Raw genomic sequence first — 19,318 nt, forward strand, 5'->3', positions numbered from 1 at the left:
GAAAAGTCAGCACCTAGATAGTCAGCTCGCCGTGATTCAAGACACAGCCTCCATCTCAAGTTTACTTATTCACACTACATCGATTTTCAGACAGAGAAAACAAATCCACTGCGTAGCGTACAAATCAGTATTTATTAAATCATAATCTCAACAGTTTTGTCAACCTGTGTGCAAAAGACCTGCGAACACTGCTATACATAAAAAAAAAACAAAAAACATACGAACATGCATCAGATGGAGTATAATTTCATTTTTACGGGATGAGAAACTGGCGATAATAGCACTGAGGTGGAAGAAGCATCAAGCCGAGCACGATCTCTGTTTGTAATTTGGCTTCAGGGAGAGAGAAAAACAACATCCGAATGTCTCTTATGGGGAAAAAGGACCAGCCCTCCGTAGAAAGTGATCAGGCTTGTTATTGGCCGTGATCAATCACAAACAGGATGATGCATCTGAAAGGCCACAGTAAAGTGCAGTGGATAAAAAGCATGTTTTTTTTGTTTTTTTGCAGGGTCTCTACAAAACAAGGCACAATCAAACCTGGCCTCATATGTGCCTCAGAATAGGTTTAGATCACTCGTATAAAAGTAGGTAAAGTTACATCTCTCTCTGCATCGTTCACATTCGTCGTAACTCAAACCTCGGGTCACAACAGAACATCTAAATCAACAACTACATAATTATAATAATTAAAGCCCCATATAATCGGATATTTTTTTTTAGTCACAATCTGTAGCTGCTTTTTAAAAACACTTGAGCGCGGCCACCGATCGACGCTTTCTTTGGCCTGAGATCAACAGGATATTTTTATGGCACTGACATCATGACACGGATAACACGAATAGAAAACACCGAACGAGAATAATCACGTAAGAGGAAGAGAAAGAGCGAGTGAGAGCTCTTGGACGGCCGCTCCTCCGTTACATGGTAGTGAACTGACTGTGAGCGTGTCGTAGTTTCTCTGCAATCTGCCAAAAACATAAAAACCAATTCAATGCGTTAACGTCTCCCAACATCATGGGAAGCTCTTTAACTTTTACCGTTTCTGCATTTTACCATCTCATAGAATTTGACTTGCTGCTCCAGGTACTGCTGCATCACTCTGTTGTAGTCATAGATACGGTTGCTATGGAAGTGGTTCATCTCCGCTGCGCAGAAGACAGAAGGTGTCACATTCATTTTAATTTTTTTTTATATTTAATTTAATTTTATTTTTTATATATATTTAAAAAAATAAATAAAAATTATATATATATATATATATATATATATATATATATATATATATATATATATATATATATATATATATATATATTTATTTATTTATTTTTTTAAATATATATATATATATATATATATTTTTTTTTAAATATATATATATATATATATTTTTAAATATATATATATATATATTTTTTAAATATATATATATATTTTTTTTTAAATATATATATTTATATATATATATATTTTTTTAAAATATATATTTATTTATATATATATATTTAAAAAAAAAAAAAAATAATATATATATATATATATATATATATATTTTTTTTTTTTTTATATATATATATATATATATATATATATATATATATATATATATATATATATATATATATATATTATACATATACATATACACACACACACACACACACTAAACTGACAAAAAAAAAAAGTGACAGTAAAACTTATGTTGTTTTAACTTTCTATTCATTAAAGAATCCCGAAACATATTCATCATGTTTTCCACAAAAATATTGAGCAACAAAGCAGTTGTTAACATTTATTATAATATTAAAATGATTTCTGAAGGATCATGTCACACTGAAGCTGTAATGATGCTGAAAATTAAACACTGGAATAAATCTTAATTATAGATTGCATAATTAATTGTAATAATATTCCACAATATTCTGCTTTAACAGTATGGTTTTTAAATATTTTTACTCAAATGTATGCAGACCTAGTGAACAAGAGTCTTGCATAATTTATTATCATGCATTTTACAGTAATAAAAACTATATAGTAATAAAAATACTTTTATAGTATAATAAAACAATTAAAATGCATTTTTTAGATTATAATTAAATCCTCTTGTTTTACAAAGTTATGCGCAGAATACTAAAATACAATGAAACAAATCTACAGCAAGACAAGAACATTTTAAAATCCTGCGATTTTCTTCCCATGTATTTTTCTCTTTACAGAAACCAAGTTAAAATTTCCGAGTCTGGAAATGACTGATATTTCCAGGTGTTCCAGCCCCGTGGGAACCCCGTACTTACCTCTGTTTGTGTCTGCTAGTTCTATTGAAAATTATAGTTATGTTTTCAGCATTTTAATGTTGTGTTAACATCATGTAGGGCTTAGTGTAATTACTCCTTGAGCAATGCAATCACCGTTTTAAAGGTTGTTTCGGGGTCGCATACCTTGCAGAGCGTATGACATGGTGCTGGCGCGTTTAGACATGGCCGTCTTCTCTGAAGTGGTGATTTTACCGGCGGCCACTAGTTTATCCCCTTCCTTTACCTTATCTATGGCAGCCTGTGTGAAAGAAAGAAGGCTCAGAATACAGACAGCCAAGTCAATTCTCCATTTTTCATCTTTGTATATAATCCAGGGCCAAGTAAAGTCGCTTAGGATGCTCACTTACACCGTGTCCTGACTACACGCGTGATAAAAAGTAACGTTATCTTTCCAATGTTAATGTCCTAACACGGCAGGCAGGAGCAACAGCATGCAAACTGCATGACAGTAGATAATTATGCGCTTTATTCAAAGTTAAACATGTCTAATATGAGTTTAAATACGACCGTATAGCCAACAAAAGCTTTAATATTTATGAATTGGATTTTAAACAAATCTATTCCGTTGAGAGACCCCGCCCATGCACGCTTCTGATTGGCTGAGGTGTTTGATTGATACCGTGGGGTCGAATCGCATCTAGTGTGTCGTTAGCTTTAGCTTGAGTGTATAAGGACAGCTTAAGTCTGGTTTACCTTGTGAACTCCGATAGTGTCGGGAAAGCATCCCAGCAGACCTTTGTACTCGTTGTTAGTTTCCATTAGGAAGTGAAGGTCTTTCTTGGGCTAGAGATAGAAAGACAGACAAAACCGAACGATTAAATCGGACGTGCACAAACACACCCAGGGTCACTTCTTTCGAAGCGCTCACTTTACGTCACTCGCACACATATGCATGCGGATGCACGGAAACGCTCTCACTTCCAGACAAGGATCAGAGCTCTAAAACAGCCGTTAATGGCTGGAGAAAACGGCAAACTAAAACGACTCAATCCCTAGACTCCATGAATCATTAATTAACAGGCAGTTCAGTTGCAGTCCTCCATTCTGAATGGAGTTCATAACTTTTTCAAACGGAATTTAATTTGTGCAAACCAACAAAACAACTCCAGTTTGACTCCGTCTACACTTGATGCGGTCCAATTATATGCAGTCGGCATTTAAAGGTGTAAAAAAAATTTAATTAAAACATTTTATGATCCAGTAACATTCAGAAACACATATGAGATTCCATTTGTAGTGTAGAGTGTAAGACGCTACTGGTAGCATTTCTAATTTTAATATCTTTAAAGGGCAATTTCCATTTCAGCTCTTGATCACATGAAGGGTTAACAGAGCTCTAAAAATATTCAAGGCTACACTGGCGACACAGAGCCACTTCCCAGACACAGTTTAGAGGCCAAACTAGCGAGTTTTCATCCACTGTATGTTTCAGTGGTAAGATTGATGATAATTAACACAAGGCTACATGAATGTGGGTCACATGACTACAGCTGCTTATCCGGGTCCTGATCCTGATCACGTTGTGACGATAACCTTACATACATTACTATTGAAATGTTTGGGATGCTTTTTTTTTGTGAAGAAATCATTTTCACCATTGACAATAAAGACATTGCTAATATTATAAAAGACTTCTATTTTAAAAAGTAAGCTGTTCTTTTTTTTTTTACTTTATAGTTAACCAGAGAATCCTGGGGAACAAATGTATTCCACAAAAATAATTAGTGAATTTTGATCAGGACAGGATCATGTGACACTGAAATCAGTTGTAAGTTGCGGTCTGTAATTTTTGGGGTGTTAAAATGACCCAAAAATCAATATTTGAGCAAGCAGGTAACTACTTTAGTCTTTTTGATCAAATAAATGCAAACCTTATGAGCATAAACCTATTTCAGAAAGCATTTTGAAACTCAACTTATAAAATAAGGATGTTTTGACGCAGTTACACTTCTATAATGCGAGGCTGTTCCTAATATAAGAGAGAACCGAGACGTTTTATCCGAGATTTTTTTTTTTTTACCTGCTCCGCCACCATCTGAGCGATGTCCTCATAGGTCTTTCCTGCGGCCGTCATCGCGTCTGTGAGAGTAGCCTCTCCTTTGAGTCAAACCGCACATTAAGAAAAACAACAATACTACTGGCTGAACATATAATGCAAGGATTGCTAATCGAGTCTTAAGTGAGGTTAGCAAAAAAAAGGAACTAGAATATGCTCGCAGTTTTTCAGAACCAGACCAGTTGGTAAAAAGAGAACAATTTTGTAACCTCATGAAATTTCTTTAGTAAGAGGAACCGAATAGTTTCTGATACCTTCGTATCCACTGCTGGTGAACACCGAGGACAGGTTTTGGAAAGCTTTGCCAATCCGTTGATATTCCTTTGGAAGGGCTGAGGAAAAACAAACAGGAAATCAGACTAACCAGCTTGAGACTCTTAAAACTTAAAGTATGACATTTAATGTGCAGATATCGATATATATACACACATACACACATATACATATATACACACACACACACACACACACTTAATTGGAAAAGACTGCTAAGGACATACTTTTTTCTGCAGTGCATGCAACATTTAATGCCAGTACTATGAATTTTAGACCGTCTCTTCTGATTTAAAACCGTTCTTATGCATACAACACATAGGCCACACACAGTCAGAAGCCACACTCACGGCCTGTGCAGCGTTTCCAGTGTTCATTTCCTATTGTCAGCAAGTCTTTCACGCCGTCATCCATCGCCCTGGTGAAACGGTTGAACTGCTCACACTTCTGCTCTCTGAAGGTAACAAGACAACAGATGAGAGCAGATGAACTTATTAAAAGGTAGATTTCCGTCAGGGAAGTGATCCTGAGGTGGGCTGTAGGACGTACACTTCAATCAGGTCCAGGTCTGGCAGTGCCTCGGGCTCTATTGTGGAGAAAATCATGACTCCGACTGTCTCGTCTTTTTCAGCTTTTCTCTTTCCCGTTTTCCAGTCCTGTAATGCAGAATTAAAATAAAAGAGCTGCGACAAAAACAAAGGCCACGTCTTCAAATCTGCAGTCATTTTCTGAATATTTAGGTGGACGACAGAAAGGGGACAGAGAAAAATTGATTAATGAACAGTTATATATCTATTTAGCATTAGGAACACTATTTACCTTCTCGTCTTTGTAGGAGAGAAACAGCTGAAAGACTTCACTGCTGGAGACGACCGGATGCCGGCACATCCGCGACATCCAACCCTGAAGCCTCTCCATGCGCATTTTTATAAATTCCTCTTCAAATCTCCCTAAAAAGGGGTATTAATCAAGCTCATGTCACTTCCTTTTTACATGTCTTTACTCTGAACAGTATGTAATAAAAAGGGCTCACCTGTCACCTGTTTATCTGGGAGGCAGGGGATTGGGATCGCTGAACCATATTTATCCAAAAGTCTTTCATACAACCAATCAAAGTGCTTGTATCTGTGATTGACAGGCTTGTTTGTGGTCTGCAAAAAAATATTTATATATTGGATCACATGAAATAAGATCAGTTGGAATAGCTAACCTGGAGATGTTAATGCAGACATGATAGTTTCTGTACTTACAGTGGGTGTGACTTGGTACTCAATGTAACTCTTGAGGCCATACATTTTTGAGCCCTTCTTAGGGTCAGCGACAACACAGTCCAGCTGATAGTCTGGATACGCCCACACTGGGCCAACCTCTCCACTCTGAAATGCAGTAGTAAAAATTTATAAAAAATAAAAATAAAAATAATAATAATAATATATATATATATATATATATATATATATATATATATATATATATATATATATATATATATATATATATATATATATATTATACATACTTTTTTTTTATTTTAGCAAGTACATAATCAAATACACACACATACAATTTAAAACTCATCATGGAAAAATGGCTCAATAAAACATAGAACAAGACTTCTATTGTAATTTTCCTTCTCATTATATGAAAAACTTATGAAAAAAAAAAAAAAAAAGTGAGTTAATGATTAAAACAGGAATAAATATTTGCCAGTGAAATAAGAAAAACTGACTCAAAACAGAAATCACACTCTCATTGACAGATGTTTGATCCCGTTTTAAGCATCAACTTGCTTTTCAGAAAAAAAGACGGTTCAAGAAATGTATATTGCTTTAAGGCCTTTCAGATATTTGCATTGGCAAAGACAAAAATGATCAAATATCTGAGGGAAAGCAACATTTCATGCCACGACTATTAATTACAGACTTTCTGCTCTGATTTATGGCTTTTTTAGGGCCTTCATTTGTGGAAAGGCAAATTAAGAGTGGCTTACGTAAACAAGCAACTTGGTTCCTTTGGCAGGCTGTTTTGACAGTAGGTACAGCTCAGGACCTGATTTAGAGAAGCCAGGGAATCTGCAAAGAGTAGATAGATAATAAATAAATAAATAAATAAATATATATATATATATATATTTAGTAAACAATAGGAATCCAGAAAGCACACATGAAAAAGCACATGAACTAAAAAAATTTTTTTTTGTGAACTATTACGTGACTCTTGGATGCATGCAATCTGTGATCTTACTTGTTGAGGGCAATTTTCATGGAAGAACCATGAGCTCCGCCTCTGTTAATAGCCCCGCCCTCTCCAGCCTCAGATTCAGCATAGCCTCCCGAAGACTTCACGTCATCCCACTCCTCGTCCCACTCATCGTCTTCTGCACCTATACACAGTCATTAAATACTTCAAACATAACTTCTAAATAAAAAGCGTGTCAAGAGCCAGGTGTTAGTTATCCAAACACACTCGGGACAAATCAGCCATGCTAACAAATCTCTGACGGATCTTAAGATGTAACGGTCGTAAATAATAAAATCTACGTACAAATGGTATTTAAAAAGAATGCAAAAAAGTCATTTTATACGAGACACGCACACACTTAAATATGCTAGTTTTAATAAAACCCTTGGGACTGGACGAAATGCTCATAAACTGAGGCTGTGTTAAATAAACAAAAGTCACAGCAAGAAAAGCTCTAAAAAAAAAAAACACATTCTTGTGAGTTCTGGTATCTGTTGAGCTCATGCAGCTTGTTATTAAAACCACATGGAAGCCTTCACATGAATATAACGTTTTACCTGAGAGATCAATAAGACATGGGTAGGGGTAAATGTCTTCAGAGAAAAGGAAAAGATTATCTGTTAAAGTATATTCCTTTTATACAACAAAGATCACCTCTTCACATTCTCTCGTGTGCATTACACACTTCAAACTGTTCAACTGATTGCACAAGGACTCCGCGGAAAATACTGAATCATATTTAGTTTAACATGAGTTGAGTAATTCGGTGAAAGAGTCATCTTGCTTGTGGGAATACGTCGGTTTTCAGGGGAAAACATCTCTGTTTGTCTTTAAAGGACACGGACTTGTCGAAGCTGCTTTTACAGAACAGGGAAAGGGTGCATTTCGGCTCTTCATGACTCCAAAACAAACCAAAACTGACGATCTTCCAAAGATGAGATCATTAATGGAACACTTTAGTGTAACACATGACTCAAAATAAAAGATGAGATCACCAAACCACGCCCACATATTCCCCAGCTACTCGTAAAACGTGTTCTGTGTATATATATATATATATATATATATATATATATATATATATATATATATATATATATATATATATATATATACACACAAGTATGAAAAATAATGCATACAAAGTACTAAGTATTTCACCTGTCTTTCCATTTTTGGAGTCAGCAACGAAAATAATACCAGCTGCATCTTTCATGCATTTTATTAGATCAGACTGCCAAGAGTAAAAAAAAAATATCTGTGCAACTAGGAAACAATACTAGGAAATATACTGCAGAGTATGCCACTTTTCCACTATGGATGCATTCTTGCTCTCTTGTAATTTGTTTTGGTAATAAAAAAATCTGCCAAGAACATCCATGCTTTGGCTCCTCACAAACCCGCAGAAGCTTCTTGTTTTCTGAATAAGCTGGAGCGAAACTCTTAATGAGGAATGTAATAACTCCCAGTGAGGAATAAACATTATGATAAGTATTTTTGCCTTTTGGCTGAGATGTTCGGTTTTCCATTTAAGACACAGGCAATGAGACGAAGTCCATTGAAAGGCATTTTTAACAAAAAGAAATTACTGCAAATTATTTCATTTAATTACATTCACACTTTTTGACCAATGCATTTTTCTAAGACCTCCCTATTCATTGGCAATTACTGAATCACTAATAATATAATAATAATTATAATCATACTGATTCAGACTTTTTAGATAAATCATTAGGTACAAAAAAAACATTTTTGATGCTTTTTGATTTAACAACTCGTATTTTCAGGGAAGGGCAACAAATAAAAATGGGCCAAAATGACTGTAACACAACTAGATAGATAAAATAATCTCAAACAACTAAAATTAAATATTTCTTATTTTAATTAACCCCCTCAACAACCTTTTTCCTTTGAAGAAACAGAATGGTTAAAAAGAGTGAGATCTGTAGAAAACATTTGACTTCTAATATTGATGAAACTATGATGTTCTATAGATTAAAAACGACTTGAAAACAAAACTAAGGACAATTTTGTTGTGGAAAATGGCATGCCTTTAAAGTCAAGAAGTTTGAGAACCACTTTTTTTAGACTGACTCCAATATGGGTTTATTTGAGTTGTTACCTGGACCCTGATAGGCCTGCGGATGTCCTTGTCCTCCAGAATGCCATGCATTGCTGCTGGTTTTCCCGGTCTCCGTGCCCTCGGGCTGAGCTGCCCAGTTATTAGAAAAGCCCCCGGACGCATTACTGTCAAACACCGCCCATGGGTCATTACCATTACTTGTCTGAAAGAAGGGAAAAGAAAACCTGGTAAGAGACATAGAACTAAAAAAATATTTATGACCATATAACCAATGCTCAACAGGTTGAGGTCAATATAGTGTTTGATTGCACACGCTCACGAGCTTCCATAGAACAAGCACATATATATGGTTTTGAATGTTTCCTGGCTACAAGAGAAAAGTCTCTTAATTGTAAAAAAATCCCACAACAAGCACTTTGGTTGTTATTACATTATCATGAAAGACTCCATTTAAGCAGCTATTTTTAGATGTCGACCTACTCAAGGACTTCTAAAGAAAGCCTGTGAAATGGGAATATACGCATGTAGGTGGACATGCTGAAAGGGAAGAGATGTTTACCTTCCTGATGGATGCTTCGGCTTGTCAACACTGAACAATTGACTCTCAACGGACCTCTAGCCTTGATGACACAAAAGCCCAGAGCCACAGAGACACAAACCATAAGCTCTGCGTTTCCGGATCATCATCTGGCCACCACAATACACCCATCTTTCAAGCCTCGTTCATGTTATCATGTAGCCATAAGCAATAACTGAAAAACTTTGACCTTTTTGCTCCGAGCACGGCCCATCATTTCTGGCAAATGCAAATCAAACGATAGCTTCAAGTATCATTCTGTTTTTTTTAACCAGCAACAGGCATGCATCGGAGTCAAACACTATCTGTTTGGTTCCCTGCTTTCTTATTTGCTCATGCAAAAACTGCATGTCATGCATTGAGAATGTAGCACCATGCGGTGAAAGGAAGTGAAAGTGTGTTTGTGTGGAAACATGTGTTCGCCATTTGGAAGGCAATGTTTTGGAAATTTCCGACTGATATGGATTCTGGCTTACATTTAGCTTCATTAAATAAAGGGCTATTTTTTTTTTTTGCTTTTTCTACTGTTTATCTTAAATACTTAAAAAAAAATTAATACCAGACCAGTTTCAGTTCAACAATAAACACAAGAAAAACAATCCTGTGACATAAATGGAACAGAATCAAATATTTCTGTAACATAAAAAGCAAATTTTGCAAATTTAGACGGCGCTATCCGGTAGATGATCGAGTCATCGTTTAAGTTTTAAAAGCTGGCATTGGCCATTTCGCTGAAACGGTGCTGATCAGTTTGATCGATGTGTGATTTATAGTTGTCTGGTGTGATCAGTGGGGTCTGATTGATTTTGAAAGCATTCAGACCCTGAGAACAGGGTGTGTAGGTTTAGGTCTTGTTAGTGAGGGCCCCGAAATCGAGCATGCGTGGCGTCCATCATGCTAAATGCATTTAGGGTACCTCATCGGGGGAGGTGGAAGAAAATCCTGGGGTAACTGGGGAGACTGGGGTTTCCGGCTGAGCTACATCCACCTTTGGGGAAAGACGTGACATCATCATAAAGCGCTAAAAGGGAAGGGTTACCATGACATGACCCTAAAGACAAGACCTTCTTCATCAAACCACTGATGTTTTTTTTTTTTCTTCAACAGTTGAGACCTACAAGGGGGTCCATTGCAAACAGAAAACCAGCACAAAACATTATTCATCAAACAAATGGGTGTAAAGCAGAGTGCTAATACAGAGTCATGCAACTGCACCATCAGTGTCCACTTCATTTCAGAAAAGAAACCACAACCTGAGCAATTACTTGGCGGTCTCAACTTCAGATGACACACCAAAGCACTCAAAACTAATAAAAAAACAAAAAATTATGTATTGTGTTGTCTGTACAACTTTAAACAGACACAGCTGCTCCATTATTTAAACCGTTTTCGCACAGTTAATTATTGTAGTATGATCTATTTCAGACGATCCTGCCCTCCGTTGGTACGTGATCTAAAATCTAAATCTGATAGTTATGCATTTAAATCGCTTCAAAGATTTCCATCCAATTCCTTCAATAATTTGGATTATATCATTTTAATTTACAGAAAATAATAAAAGGTAAAAATAACGAAAACAAGTGTACTGATAAACTGAATACGTTTTAAATACACAATAATTAATCCTTGATTTAATTAGTTGATTAAATTTTTTTTAATTCATTTTAACAGAATAATGATTGTTCCATAGCTAGCCATATTTAAAAAAATTAATACTTTAATAATTTAGTTGTTTTTAATTGTCGATAATAAACTGTCATTTATTTTTTCTTTTAGGTGCAGACTTTATAGGTTTTATTATATTTAAATAATTTATATTTATAGGCGCAGACTGTTTCTTGTCCGTTTGCTTTCTACATGATTAAATATGCATCATATTAAATCTATTAGTTCTCGTTAAAACAGTATAAACCGAATGAAATATTCAAAAGTCTAACTTAGGGGCTAAATATCTTTTGAGTGCACAGAAACAAACCTATTTATGGTTAGCTGGTTTTACATGTCACTTTTACCCACACCCATCCTCCATCTAATATGTGTGCCTACAGGGACGTCTACTGTGCCACACGCTTTAAAAATGTCTTATAATTACATTATCTAGCATTGCTGCTGGTTTCACATCTGTTATCAGCGATTCATCAAACGCACACAGACTAGAGCTACTAGGTTAAAGTCTGTCCCCTGTACAGCCAATCAGCTTCAGGCTTTGAGATAACACCATAAACAACAACTTGTCATCAGGGACGGTTTTACACGATCAGTTCTGATAAACCTGAAAACAGCTTGAACTTAACGTTGATCCTATTTATGGTCTTAATAAAAATGCAACCGTTTCTTATATGCATGATCCAAAGGATTTCATAATTTTACCTTAATTACAAATAACAAACGATTGTTTTATTTACGTAGTTAACAGAAAAGGTCTGCACCGTAAATATGCTCAACTAAACGTTTTCTAATGAACTCATTTTAAAATAAATCAAGGGAACAAACTATTTCCGGTTAACGATTAATTATTTCTAGAAATAAAAACGTCGTATGAAAGAAGCAACACTTCAGTGCGAATAATAAAATTATATGTTCACATTAAAAATGTAAAGTATATTTTTTTTACACTGCTCTGGGTTGAAGATTTATGTCGCTTCGGGCTGTTTTAATATTATTTAATTAATTTTTAAATAAATAAAGATTTTATTCATTTTGATGGTGGGAACACCTCACAGAGGAGGAAACTAAAACTGTTTCTAAAACTAGTTTTTAAATAGCAATCAGGTTTGTTTTGTTTCGAGGACTTGGCAACCCTGGGGAAAGGACTGAAAAAAAACTAAACAACCAACATGGGAAAAATCGCTTTAGGGTTTCAATTTATTAGTAAAAAATAAACCTATTATTTTTTAGGTTTAACCCTAATATTAGCTCCTGAATGCGTCACTTAATGGATATCAGGTGGTTTCACGTCGTCTTTAATACTGCTAAAAACTAAAGCAAATGGCGCCGGGAAACAAATGCTCTGCAACTAAAGGCTTCCCATTCTACAAAATGCTGCTGATAAAAATCACGGTTGCTCCAGGAAACAAAGCAGCCCACTCAATGAAAACTTCAGTCTCAGCACCGAAGGCCAAACCCACAGTGCTTTACTAACATGAGGAAGAATCCAAACGCTTCACCCTGCGTGTTCATTAAAAATCATCCTGCTTCACGTCTGGCCCCTCGCTGGTGTAAGAGACACAGGATGTTTCGCTCTCAGTCTTAAAGTTTGCTTGCGCGCACATTTTTACAATCCGAGTAAGACGTTTTGCGCTTCGGAACTGGAATCTCCCTTCCTGCTCGCTTCCTCTCGGGAAGTCGACCAGTGGGAGAAAAACGCCGAGGAGCAGCGTTAGATAGAATGAGCGGAAAAGCGTTTTAAAGAGACACGATGAATGAATGAAATGTACCTGTGCGGCGCTGGCCGGGGCCGGTACGTGACTGTCGAAGAACGAGAGATCGAGGGGCGCTGCGTTTCCTCCAGACGGAAAAGGCTGAGCCTGTTTAACCTAGATGAACACGAAGACACAAAAAGTCGGTCCTTTTCGATTCAGAGTTAGATTAGCATGTTTGTACGCTAGCCTAGTTCTTTACGTTATTACACGCCAAATGTTAAACATTTTAGATTTTGTAGAATATAGTTTTTAGTGTAAACAAAAACGTTTCCTTACTTAAATGATCACCTGCACTATATTAAAATTTTTTTGCTAGACATCTGGGAATATGATATGTCATGAATTGTGGTCGCTGGCATCATAAATTGGTAGATGCATAGACAAACTAGTTCAAGTCAAAATAGTTAAAGAAAAAAAAAAAGTGACTTTCCAGACACATTTGGAGCCGAGGCTGAGGATTAAATATATCTATAAGACGTCCAGTGTATTTTGATCTTCAAAAACTTTAGCCTTCATTAACTTTGTCAACTCGAAACGTGACATTAATGTTTTAGTTTAGCATGGTGCAATATTTTGCTCACTTTGAGGCACTCATCTGATGAAATATTCCCCCCAGATGACATTATAGAAAAGTCTGGACTAGTTAAAGGCCTGCGTGTGTTTATTTTCCCTCCTTTTTAAGAAACGGCTTTCACTTCCATTTTAAACAAACTACAGCAACAGCATCAAAATCCAAGCGTTAAACGTGACGTGAAAAAAAACGCTTTTATATTTGATTTTGGAGAAGTGTGAACATGGCTCAGAGCAACGAAATGAAGGAAGCACGTGCGTCTGCAGGATGAGTGCAGCTGTGAGCTCGGGTCAGGAGGGAAACTGAAATGTATGTCCGCGGCCAGCAGCAGGCGGAATCACTCCACAGCCTATTTATACAGAAAGTAAACTGTTTACCGGGTCTCTATGCGCACGGCCGCCTCGGCATGGCTTTATAATGTGATTATGTTCGGCTACGCGGCATGATGCACTTTAACGCCAAGATACCGCTGCGCCTTTATTGATAAACGACCGGACGTTCAGGTTTTCCAATTCTTGTATTTTCAAAAGAGCAAAGGTAATCCTATTTTTCCATACCAAGTATTATAAAGTAAAGCAAGCGTGTTAATTCAGCCGTACATTGAGCCTGGAAAGGAACACAACACTAACACACTGCGAATCTGGCCGTCCACAGGAAAAGAAAACACTTCCTGTTGATCGGAGAGATCACATTCCAGCAGCAGCAGCAGTAACGCTGCCAGGTGTGTGTTAAAGCAGAAGAGAGACTGACAAAATAAAACTGAACTAAATACTTAATCATATGAAAGACGCCTATGTACTTGATGTACTTGTATGCACATTTACATTTTCATTCAGTTGCATCCAAGTATCTGTTGTGCAAAAAAAAAAAAAAAAAAATAATAATAATAATAATATATATATATATATATATATATATATATATATATATATATATATATATATATATATATATATATATATATATATAAGTGTGTGTGTGTGTGTGTATATATATATATATATATATATATATATATATATATATATATATATATAAAGTGTGTGTATGTGTATATATATATATATATATATATATATATATATATATATATATATATATATATATATATATATATATATATATATATATTTTATATATATATGCATATTTTGTTATAGCCATTACTATCAGTGTGATTAATTTTTATTTTATTATGCTCAAAAAGTGACTTATTTAATCATATATTGTGAATTATTACTATTACAATGGTATTATTATTCTTACTAAAAATATTTACTTTTCTATTTGTATGTAATTTAAAATGTAACTTTCTCAAAACCTGAATTTTACAGTGTCACACGATCCTTCAGAAATCATTGTAATATGCTGTTATTTTTATATTATTATTATCATCATTATTGAAAACTGTTGTGCTGCTTCTTATTTATTCGATGCATGTTTCTGCATTCTTTGATAAAGTTGAAAAGAGCAGCATTTATTGGAAATGGAAATCTTTTAAAACCTGCTCACCTCTATATAGTCCTCTGGTACCAACCCCACTTCTCCCCTGGAGTTCTTTGCCTCGATCCATCCGCCACCAATGTTCTGGGAACAGAAAAGAAAAGGACGGGTCACATTTGCAAAGAAGGTTTTGATCCATCCATACACATGCGACAACTCAGACATGGAGAGTGGGATGTCAGAACATGTCACGAAATTAAAATAATCTCACCTGATTGGTTATTGTGATTGTCTCACCCTCTCGAACAGACAGCTCGTTATTTCCAGGCTCTGCCGCGAAATCATATAAAACCTGTGCCTGCGTGGGGAATAAACGCGAGTAAATAAAACGCATGCATAGACGAACTCCAAATGTGTTAATCATTAATTATTAATAGAACAGAACTAGCTGGACTTGTTTGATTGGGTTTTTTTGAACAATTAAATTCCCACGACCTCAGGGTTAACTTGTTTAACATTTAACTAAAACAGTTCCGGGATTTATTAATTTTTTTACATGCTAATAATGAATGAATGAATGAATGTCTTTTTACGTGAACGAATGCTGCCATTCAAAGTTAGTGAATCACACAACAATGATTGAAGTGTGAGTCATTTTAGCACAAAATCGTAAAAAATGCCCAAAAGCCTAATTTTCATTATTGTAATGGAATAAATAAATAAAATGCTGATTAATTAAAATTGATTTCTAGGGTACGACTGAGAATGCATCATGGTTGTATTTTCTGAAAAAACGAACAAAAAAAACACACGAATAAATGCAGATTTTAATAATAATAATAATAATAATAATAATAATAATAATAAATGATTATTAAATTATAATTATAATTAATTATTATATTATTAAATATAATTATTATAATAACAATAAAGAAAAAATCTTTTAAACAGGATGTTTTTCAGTAATAATCCAGGATTTAAAGCTTCTTGAAAGCACTTTAATAATTGATTTTTCTTAGTTCCTGTTTTTCCTTTCCTTGCTAATTTTAGAGTACATTAAGCAAATGAAAAGAAAAGACGATAAAGTTAAAACGGAACTATGCGGTGCACATTTATGTAATGAAACGCATACAAATCGTCACAAAGCAGAATCAATTCTAAGTACACTGAGAAAAAAAAAAACACCTTCCACAAAGCTCCCGTTATTCTTACACACGTAGAGGGAACACGGAAACACACACTTCTGAAGCTATGGAAATGGCAAACAGTGAGGTCTGTATGAACAGTGAGACAGGCTCTCTCTATGTACTTCACAAGCCACGACTCCTCGACGCTCAGACATAACAGAGGCTGTGTGTGAGAGAATTCGCTTCGAATGAAATACAGCACTTTAAACGCAGTGAGGGATGCGCCGCACAGTGTCTGATGTCGAAAAAATATTTACACAAGTAAACGAGATATAAGGAGAATATAAGATTAGGAAAAGGCATCAAATAACAGAAAAATTCCTGATGGCAGGATACAGAGAGTCTAAAACAGGGTGACTATATTAAAACCGAATGCAATTTTAATTCTTTATTTCAGTGCTTTTTACGATGCAGAGCGCGTCCAAGTTGTTTAACATGAACAGGAAGAAAAAGTATAATTAAAATGACAAACAAAAAGTGTTGTTTTTAAAAAAGGTACTTTATAGCACTTTTACAGACAGAAAAAAATTCAGTTCAGCCCCGTTTATGATAAACGACTGAATGTAAAATTACAGCAATGAGTAGTAATTTCAAATACCATTCTTTTCATTAAAAGGTTATTAAGTGAGGATGTTTTTTTTTTTTTTTTAGTTTACAGTGAGTTTGCTTTTAAAATTGCACCACAGTATGTAAACACAAAAGTAAGTGAAAGGAAATTTATTTGGGGTCATTTATAGTTAAACATATACAAAAACAATTACAATAAGCCTAATTCACTTTTGAGGCAACAACCATCAACAATAACTGTCGCATTTAATTATTTGTTTTAACCAGTTTCTGAGAATATGCATTTATACCTAAATATCGGTCCCATAAGACATACTAATCACGAGGACACTTTACATTAAGCTCTCACTCAGGCGGGTAATTAGTTAATGTGTTGGTTCTAAAACTAATTAAAGTTGGTGAAAGCTTCATTGAAGTTGAACTACATATCCCAGTAGGCATTGCACATGACGTCATGCCCTCACTAAAATGTCACAAGACTCTTAATGATCCATATTTTCCTACGTTCACCAAAAAGCCTCAAACATCGCTATAATGACAAAAAGAGACGCGTTGGACCAGTTTCTGAGTGTTAAAATGGTCGGTTGTGAGGCACGTGACGGTTATAAACACTTAAGAGCAAATATATCGGCGTGTGTTTGGAAATACTTTGCCAGTTCAAACCCAGTGTGATCTCAGTGCAAAGAAACTACAAACAGATCAGACACAAAGTTTAACCAAAAACACGACTCACCTTCGTCTCCATTGTACACACATTAACCAGTCATTACAGAAACCCGCAGTTTAATGGCGATAAACTCTCTCTCTCTTCTTCATCCAGACATGTTTCTCCTGCCAGAAACGATCGTCCTCGAAATAGTTCATTCACATCACCAAATGATGTTTATTGTCCTGTTAAAACCCCCCAAACGACTCAAACGAAGCGGGTCAGGTGTGTGTAAACCCAAACTCGTCGTTTCCAGCGGTCGCGAGCTGTTCAACTTTACTGCAGCTGAGTGTGTTACACATAAGAGACACAACCGGAAACAAACTCACTGATCGAGTGGCCTGAGGAAAAAAAAAGAAGAGAGAGAGAAAAAAAAACTCGCACAGCTGCTGTGTGCGTGTGTAAAAAAATCGAAAAAAAAAACAAACAAACAAACAAAAAAATTATATAATATATATAATGAAAAATGAGTGCACATAATATTTATGTAGTGTATTACACAATTACAGTATTTATTATTATTATTATTATTATTATTATTATTAAGGTTACATTTACATAATGTATATACTCCATGGTATGTTAGACTGTTATGTAGGACTTTTAGGATCCCATTTTAGACGAATAATAATAATAATAAAGAAAAAAAATTAAATAAAGTACGAACTACGTTTTTTTTTTCTTCATTTATATTTCAGCTGTAGAGCCCACTGATGTTTTCGTTTATGACTGTGTCAGCTTTTTTTTTTTTTTTTTTTTTTTTTAACTTTCAAGTTCAACCTGAGAGGGCGGGTTGAAACGACAGATGTGTGAGTTTAGAGCGGCCTCTAGTGGAAGTGCGTAGTATTTCGAAAATACAGGAGCGCGGTAAAAACGATACGGGCTACGAATTGGTTTGAGTGGGCGGGGCGAGCACGAATCTTCATGAACACGAGTTTCTCGGGCATGTGCGTGGAGCTGAGCATTTTAGCTCATGCTAAAATAAATGCAAAAAGCTTAAATGTGTTTCTAGCGTTGTACAAACTTACGCTGCATTTGTTCATCATTTCGTAACAGTCTATAATAGTTATTAGTTAACAGCACAGTGTTGTTCACTTAAACATTTTGTGCAGATTGCATTTCTTTGTGCAATATTAGGGTAAAGCACAGAAAACCTAAGCTATTTGTATACATTCATTTCAGTTTGGTGTGCTCTTTATTTGCAGCTTGCAATACTTAAAAATGTGTATTTTACAGGATAATTACTGCTATGAATTAACATTGTTGAATACATAACTGCCTGCAAAAGTGAATCAAACCTTTATAAATGTGCTGATATATATTTGTATTATCACAATGCAATAATTCCTGTTTTGTTTTTTTATTTCCCTGTTCTGAGACTATTAGACGCTCTCCAGTATACACTGGTACAAAAACATTGCATTGTTTTGTTTTGTTACGTTTTTAATACAAAGCATTTAAACTTTTATAAGGGTCCATCTCAGAACATCTGGATGATTACATCTACAATTTTTTAGCAGTGTAGATAGACGTGTATCAACACTTTTTGTTACCTTTTAACAATCTTCCTTAGGCAATGCATTCAATAACATCCATCACCACCATATCAGTGGCCTACTAAACATTTTGCAACCTACACTATCCTCTGTGATCTGTGCCTGGCTTGTTCATAAAAAGATTTAAAACCTGATCGCAATCTCTATCATAGCCAATAATACTGGAAAATCAGAAGATATGGAACCTGATTCACCAGACCGGAGTGAGAGGAGGAGAACTGAGATCAGGTGAGGAGAGGTTACAGCAGGGCTGTTCAGTCTCAGTTTTGGAGGGCCGGTGTCCTGCTGAGTTTAGCTCCAACCTTAATTAAACAC

At 35.2% G+C, this 19,318-nt stretch overlaps 1 protein-coding gene across 5 annotated transcripts; it reads right to left on the reverse strand.

The window, feature by feature from the left end:
- Window positions 1–113: 113 nt before the first annotated feature.
- On the reverse strand, window positions 114–17,783 carry snx9b (sorting nexin 9b). 5 transcript variants are annotated; one of them, XM_043219248.1, is made up of 20 exons: window positions 17,475–17,783; window positions 15,256–15,342; window positions 15,054–15,128; window positions 12,986–13,084; window positions 10,465–10,536; window positions 9,011–9,173; window positions 7,446–7,481; window positions 6,892–7,030; window positions 6,638–6,719; window positions 5,898–6,023; window positions 5,681–5,798; window positions 5,467–5,597; window positions 5,197–5,303; window positions 4,998–5,101; window positions 4,629–4,706; window positions 4,339–4,415; window positions 3,012–3,101; window positions 2,442–2,556; window positions 1,057–1,148; window positions 114–968 (listed from the first exon to the last, which is right to left on the reverse strand). In XM_043219248.1, exons 1-20 carry the CDS (start codon window positions 17,484–17,486, stop codon window positions 921–923), a joined length of 1,851 nt encoding a protein of 616 aa, XP_043075183.1. In that variant the 5' UTR covers window positions 17,487–17,783; the 3' UTR covers window positions 114–920. The 5 variants fall into 5 exon arrangements, with proteins under 5 accessions (XP_043075183.1, XP_043075185.1, XP_043075184.1 ...); XM_043219250.1 differs by lacking the exon at window positions 10,465–10,536 and having other exon boundaries at window positions 17,475–17,782; XM_043219249.1 differs by lacking the exon at window positions 7,446–7,481 and having other exon boundaries at window positions 17,475–17,782.
- Between the last annotated feature and the right edge of the window lie 1,535 nt (window positions 17,784–19,318).

Source organism: Puntigrus tetrazona, chromosome 20 (genome assembly GCF_018831695.1).
Source record: "Puntigrus tetrazona isolate hp1 chromosome 20, ASM1883169v1, whole genome shotgun sequence".
Classification (NCBI taxonomy): domain Eukaryota; kingdom Metazoa; phylum Chordata; class Actinopteri; order Cypriniformes; family Cyprinidae; genus Puntigrus; species Puntigrus tetrazona.